The sequence below is a fragment of the Crotalus tigris genome, unplaced genomic scaffold (genome assembly GCF_016545835.1).
Source record: "Crotalus tigris isolate CLP2741 ecotype Arizona unplaced genomic scaffold, ASM1654583v1 scf7180000019218.882973, whole genome shotgun sequence".
Lineage (NCBI taxonomy): Eukaryota > Metazoa > Chordata > Lepidosauria > Squamata > Viperidae > Crotalus > Crotalus tigris.
In genome coordinates, this window is record NW_024097440.1 from 863,223 (window position 1) to 870,864 (window position 7,642).

The window sequence follows — 7,642 nt, forward strand, 5'->3', positions numbered from 1 at the left end:
AAAAATTAATTTTTCCAAGCCCTTCCATTTTCCCAACTTAAAATTCTTCTGAAAATGCTATTTGAATGGTAGCAAAATCATGGGCATGTGTATTTTTGCTATGAGGACAAATAGCAGCGGATTTTTCATTAAGAAAATGGCATAGGGAAAAAATAATTATTCTCCTTTCTCTACAAACCTGTTTCAATTCAAACCACTTGCTTCTATTATGGGAAACAAATTTAGAGAGAAAGATGAATTTGCATATCTCTGTCATAAAGGGTAGTCTGGTCCCAGGAAAACATGGAATTTATTTTTGTAGTCAGTAATGACTCATCATGTATGTAAGTTACACTTTGATATCAAATGAAAAAAATCCAGATAAATGCAATTATTTTTCTCACCTTTTAAAGAAGCTAATCCAAACAAGTGATGCTCCATTAAACCAATATGGGCAACTACCATATCAAATACATCTTTGCATAGGGTCTTAGTATCACAAGTCAATTCTAATCTTTGGCCACTTAAAAGTATGATGTTGACTTTCCGACGATTGTCTTCATTTTTCCCTTTTTTGTTCTGATTTTCAAACAAGCAAAAAGAAGACTATCAACAATGATACAAAACTGCATACAAAGGATCATAAATTGTTAAATACATCCCTTTTAAAAAAATCCACCTTTCTAATATGACAAAGGAAATGGAAAGTGAAGGGAATGTTAATTTTATCTTTTGAAAATAAAGTTACAGAGGAATATAATACTGCAATGTGGAACTCATATCAACTAGGACTATATGCAGTTTTGCTTGCCACTTTCCTTTTTTAAATATATGCAGGAGGATATGACCAAGGCACTATCAGCCACTCAAATACTAAGTGTACAACTAAATGATATCAGTTCTCTATTTCAGTTACCTTGGTGTCAGAAGACATCATTTATAAAAATGTACCACATTGCTACTGCTAAAACAGAATATGTGATGAAAGGGAAGCAGTAATTATATAAATCATCTACATTATAGAAACACCGTAAGAGCTTCCGAATTCCATTAATTTCAAAGTACTAAAAATGATGTAAAAAACAAGCTAGTTATGTTGGAGTGACATAGACCCAAACTTTAGAAGTTGTAAAAAAAAAAAAGCATTATAGCATTCCCAAGACTATATTCTGATAATTTAATATTCTATTACAAGGGGAGAGCCCCCACTTTAAAAAACAAAACAAGAACCTCCTTGCATTGCTAACAATGTGAAAGAAAACATTAATCTACTCAAAGAGGAAAATTCCAGACACTGGGGATGAAGGATCAGTTATGTACTCAGAAGTGAAACAAACGGTTGTAACCCAGCACAAAATCACATCATCCTAATGAAGTAAACTGCAGAACAGTTTCATGGAATAAAAATACCGTATATGCCGGCGTATTAGGCGACCCGGCTTATAAGATGACCCCCGTCTTTGGCACCGAGTTGCATTCCTAGAACGTCGTCTTATACGTCGGGAACTACCAGTATTTCCAGCGTATAAGACGACTCGGCGTATAAGACGACCCCCGATTTTAATGCTTGCAGAAGTCGCCTTATACGCCGGCATATACGGTAATTTCATTAAACCGAAAAGGAAAGGGAAGGGGAAGGGACAGCAGGGGAGGAGAGGGAATAATCTGAATTGTACAGTATGAAAGACAAAGCAAACTCTCTTCCCAATCTCTAGAGGTGGTGTTGAAAGCTCATGATGATTGTCACACAACTTATCAGATAAATATTGCATGTGGATGATTGTCTAAAAAAGGGGCAAAGAATCCACTAAGAGAAATCAAGCAAATTAAGAGTATAGGAAGGATTTTATAGGAGAAAAAAAACATAAAGATCACCAGATACCGTACAATCAGATCACTGCTAGCTATATGCTTCTTACTGATGGTACATTTACAACAAAGGTCTTACCAGAATTGATTTTGGCAGGTCCAAGGTGGTAAAGGGTTCAATGGTTGTTTTTACAAATTCAGGACCAAAGAAATTCTGCAAATTAGAGAAACTCATTTTAGCATTCATGCAATCAAAAACTGATAAGCAATTGAAGACTTGATGGGAATGATGTTCATAGCTATTACAGAGGGGAATTACAGACCGGAAACAACTCTTCCAAATGCAGTTTAGTGCACATAACAAATCTATTCAGTTCTAAGACTGCATTAGGTAAACATTCTGTACGTTAAAGAAATAAATGCTGCTTGTCTAATTAAATAAGTGCCTTATGAAACCTGTTGCTTTCCAGATCAGTTGGGAAAATTACTATTTCTCTAGAACAGTGATGGCGAACCTTTTAGAGACCGAGTGCCCAAACTACAACCCAAAATCCACTTATGCATCATCGGCTGCTGGGCGGGTGTGGCCCATTGAGTGGGTGTGGCCCATTGAGTGGGTGTGGCCCATTGGGTGGGTGTGGCCCATTGGGTGGGCATAGCTGCGGTGGTAACGGCAGACTGGGTGGGACTAAAAAGTTCAATCAATCAATTCCAACTTTGCAAGATCTTTTTTTTTTCCCTCAAGAAGTTGAAATCGACTGATTGATTGAACCTTTTTTTTTCCACACGGCGGCGGAGGCCTAAAGTGAAAAGGTTTTATAAAATCCAGCTGAAGGCCTAGGACTGGGGCGACGGCGTGAGTGCCCACAGAGAGGGCTCTGAGTGCCGCCTCTGGCACCCGTGCCATAGGTTCGCCACCACTGATCTAGAAATTCCCATCCTAAGAATTTATCTTGGAATTCTGGGAACTGTAATCCCAACACAAGGCATAAGGATGAGGAAATATAGAAGTAGCAAAGGTCATTCAAGCAGCCATCTTCTGTCATGACATGGAAGGATGGACTCGTATTTTCCTTCCTGTACATTTCTTGATGAAAGCCAGTAAGACAAATAAACGATGTTCCCAAGGCACGATGATATACTAGGAAAATTTCTCCTGCCATGAAAATCTGATCACATTTAAAACTGTAACTGAATTTTAGAATATCAATTAGAATATTAATGCTAATTAGTTAATTAGAATATTAGAATGTTTAGAATATTTAATTAAAATAGAATTTAATCAGAATTAGAACATTCTAATTAGTCAACTTTTTTTTTTTAAAAAAAACCCACACATCTTTCTAAAACAGATGCAGTGTTAGAGGAGCAATCTTACTGTATTATGGGTAATTTGAAAAAGGTCAACACCATCAGCGGGAAACATTCCAGGATACTTCTGAGTCATTAGTTTCCTATTTGTCATGATGTTGTGTCAAACCTAGATTGGGTACAGTTGCTTAAACCATCTCTGCTACTGTTGGGGCATGTAATAGGAATCTCAAGAATCTCCATAGGGATAACATTTTCTAAGACAAAATGGCTTTTATGGTCTATCAGGACATCAAGCATGAAAGAAGTAAATAAAAATCATACACACAGAGACATACACAGACTGTATGAACACATTTTATTCCAAACATGGACACAAAACATATAAGCTAACACCAGAACAGATCAAAATATTGTTAGAAATGACTATCAACTGTGATAAAGAATTAATTTGTATTCATCCAACTGTATTGGTCAACCACTTAAAATAAGAGTTGGCAACTGATGACTCACAACTGTTACTAGCCATTGTTTGAAGCTTCTGGGATGGTCCAAAACTGGGCCACTGAAATTTGTCAATCAATGGTTAAAAGGAAAACATTACTAAGGAGAGAGAGAAGGAGGAAGGAAGGAAGGAAGGAAAATGTGTTAACCCCTCCACTCTGCTTAGCACACTGCTTTTTTAAAAGATGCAATCCTTGGTCCATCACTGTCTTAACATTACCCTTAGCTTCCTTTGTGTCATAGCTGTTTCCAAAGCAATTTCTCTAAGTGGATCCTTTGTCATATCAAGCACACTTGGCCGCACTATGTCTCCAGGATAGAGGCTGAGCCGAGACTGCCGCAGAGCCATTTTAGCTTGCAGTTGCATCATCTCCTCCTCCTGGCGCTTCAACATTACTTCTTGGCTCAATAGGTTGTCTTCAGGAGTCGCTTCATACTGCCTGTTGGTGAAAAGGAAAGGGGAGAAAAAATCTTATTGCCACTATGGTTCTGTAGCAGAGTTTAATAGAAAATCCAGCTTATAGACATAGGTTCATAAAACTGTGGAGTTGCATGAGACCACGGAGAAGAAGGAGGAGGAGGAGGAGGAGGAGGAGAAGGAAGAAGAAGAAGAAGAAGAAGAAGAAGAAGAAGAAGGAGGAGGAGGAGGAGGAGGAGGAGGAGGAGGAGGAGGAGGAGGAGGAGGAGGAGGAAGAAGAAGAGGAGGAGGAGGAGGAGGAGGAAGAAGAAGAGGAGGAGGAAGAGGAGGAGGAGGAGGAGAGATAGATAAGGAGGACAGACTTCTACTCTATGTCTGTAAGCTAATTATTATATGGAAGTTCCTTCTATTTAAATGTGAAATCTTAACTTCTAAGAATCTCTCAAAAGCCTTCCTTTACTTGACTAAGATTTTTAGGTCAGCCTACAAATGCAGCTGAACCCCTGAACTTCTTGGTTTGCTTTGTTAAATCTGGGCACAGGAATTACTTATTAACTTGGTGCTGGCATGATTATCACTCAGCTGGAAAATGAGTATACGCAGAAGAAATATTTGTCTCTTGTACTTACTGAAGCGTTGTTGCATATACTGTTACTACCAAGGTTAAGGAATAAATTAAGTAATGCAGAATAAAAAGTAAAAGTATAGAGACAAAATATCAGAGTGGCAAGGTACAAATTTAACCTACAGAATGAAATATCCCAGAGACCTATCACTTTACGGCAGAAATATTTTTAGCAGACGATTCTTCAGCACATTGTCATTAACCAAAGTTTACCTTATACAACAGTGGTTCTCAACCTGTGGGTCGGGACCCCATTTGGGGTCGAATGACCATTTCATGGGGGTCGCCAAACCATGCTGTCCGCCATTTTTTCCCCTTTTCCCTAGCTGTCCTACTCCCTCTTATTGGTGGCCACACCCACTTGGGGGTCACCACAACATGGGGAACTGTATTATGGGGTCACGGCATTAGAAAGGTTGAGAATCACTGTTATACAATATCCTTTATTTCTTACATTGATTATTTCCCCCCCCCCCAGCCGAGTAGTATAACTATTTGTGTCGGGGGCAAGCAAACAGAGCCAGCCATAAACAGCTAGACTAAGCATCTTTATTGGCTCTACCTACATTACAAGACTCTCCCCAGACTACTTGTCTTTTCCTGGTAAGGCTTCATGGATCTTGAGGAGATAAAACTTATGCCACTTGTGGCTGCACAACGATTCCAAGCTGGGCCCACATTTGACCCCTCATTCCAGCCTAGCTGACAGTTTCCCAACAATTTGGTGGGCAAATGATAAGATGGGGTAAGTGATATGAGATAAAATAAGACAAGAAAAGATAAACCTTTATTGTCATTTTTTACTGTGAGCACACTGGCACATATTAAAAATGAAATTCTTTTGCCTGCTCTCGAAAAAAAAGTATGTATATACTCATACACACTTACATAACACAGATATACACATGCTATACACACAAATGAAAACACATACATATCACTGTCCAAATAATAATAATAGACAAAAAAAGTCTGGATAGTGGACATTGCAGAACCTAAGGACAGCAGAATAGAAGAGAAAGAACTGGGGAAAAAAAAATCACAAAATACAAAGCGCTCCAAATAGAAGGAGAACAACTGTGGCAATAGAAAACAAAGGTAGCATGAACACTAACAGGCATATTGGATACAATCCCAAAACAAATGGAGCACTACTTGAACACCATTGGCATTGACAAAATCAGTCAATTACAAAAGGCAACTTTACTTACAACATCTTACATCCTGCAATGATATTTTATTAAACATCAGCACAAGCCCTATCTCTATCAGGGAAGGACCTGATAGGTGGATAACAATGCCAAATCCAGTCTAAACATCTGGCTGACTGTATGACCAACCATAACAATAATTCATACTGATTGGATCTGCACATATGCTACACCAATACATTACAACATCCTAAGAGAAAAGAAGAACTCCATGTTTTTGAAGGCCAACACCAGCTAAAGACTGGGCAGTTGTGATTTCAGATGTTTGTATATAGAATAAAAGAGAAACAACTGGAGAAAAACAAAAAGCCCTGCAAATAGAAGTAGAACAACTGGCAAAAGAAAGCAAAGATAGTACCAATAGTAGCAGGGGCCTTCGGTGCAATCTCAAAAAATCTGGAGCACCATTTGAACGCCATCAGCATTGACAAAATCATCACAAATCAATTGGAAAAAGCAGTTTTACTTGGAACAGCTTATATCCTGCAGACCATACCTTTAACACCACCAAACAACATCTGCCTATTCCAGGTCCTTAGAAAGGAGTCCTCAATAGGTGGGGGAAAAAAGCAAAATCCAGTCTGAACATCTGGCTGACAATACAGCGAACCACAGTAACAAAAAATATCATATTTTAAAAAATCAATCACTCTGGTCATATAACTTTTCTCTGTTGCAGGAAAAAAAAATCTTTGCATGTTCAGATTTCGCAACTTTACAGACATGCAAAAATCCAGAGTTCAGCATTTTAATCTGGCAGGTTAAATAAAGGAGTGGCATGTTAAGTTATGATGGTTAAGATCCTGTTTCCTCCGATTTGTAGAAAAAGGGAGGATATTAGACTGAAAAGATAAATATGCCCCTCTAACCACAGCCCAAAAAACGCTCAGTAATCATTTTATATCATGTTTTTTTACCCAGATTTTGCCCTCAGTTCATCACATTTGAGGCAATTTAAAATCTTCCTTAGGTTTTAAAGTTGTGTTTTTCCTCCTCTCCCAACAGGATTTTAGCTGTGGACATGAACTATCATTGCTTTACTTGTGATGTGGTTGATGATGAAGTCAAAGGCTGAGATGCGGCCGCCATGGTTATTTTGGTTTTGGCTGCAGGAGTTTCCACAGAGGCTTTTGACAGTGTAACGACTGACCAAGTGCTTGTCAGGCCTTACACAGTCTCCTTATGGATGTAGATTTAACGCTCTTCTGCAATAGTGTTAAGCCATTATTCCAAATATGGATTTTGTGTTCTTTTGGAAAAAAAATTATTAAACTTCTGCCTGGGGGTAAAAAAGAATTGGTTGTAGAAAAAGTGCTAGTTCTGTGCTTCAAGAAGGATTTAAACTGAGAAACAGAGCCAGGTTCTGCCAGCTATATATTGCTAGTTCTGCCATCAGTGAGTGCAATACAGGTAGTCCTCAACTTACGACCATAATTGAACCCAAAATTTATGTTGCTAAGTGAGCGCTTTTTCCTTCTGTTGTCCTACTATCTGGAGAATTTGAGAGGATCCCTTTTGAGACGCTTCTCCATGGCAATTTTTTTTTCTCTGGGCTTAGATCTCTTGTCCAACCACTGCCTTGGCTACAGATTCTTCCTCCTGCTCCCAATTTATTCTCATATCCCATTACACTAAGACCGAACAGAGCTTGCATGTTTGCATTTTAGAATGGCATACTTAAAACGAACATATTACGTTAGTATATTCACATGGATTGCCCACATCAGTCAAGCAAACTAAATAAATAAATATTTTAAAAATTCCACCATGTTTTGGACCCTGTTA

General features: G+C 38.4%; 1 protein-coding gene across 2 annotated transcripts in view; it reads right to left on the reverse strand.

Annotated features, from left to right (window-relative positions):
• PTPN13 (protein tyrosine phosphatase non-receptor type 13) overlaps positions 1-4,039 on the reverse strand; it is a 66,248-nt gene extending 62,209 nt beyond the window's left edge. For both annotated transcript variants that reach the window (XM_039361182.1, XM_039361181.1), the window contains exons 1-3: positions 3,824-4,039; positions 1,928-2,002; positions 384-558 (exon numbers count right to left, since the gene is read on the reverse strand). In XM_039361182.1, coding sequence (XP_039217116.1) covers positions 384-558; positions 1,928-2,002; positions 3,824-3,997 — 424 coding nt within the window. In that variant the 5' untranslated portion in view covers positions 3,998-4,039. The remainder of the gene's footprint in view (positions 1-383; positions 559-1,927; positions 2,003-3,823) is intronic.
• Between the last annotated feature and the right edge of the window lie 3,603 nt (positions 4,040-7,642).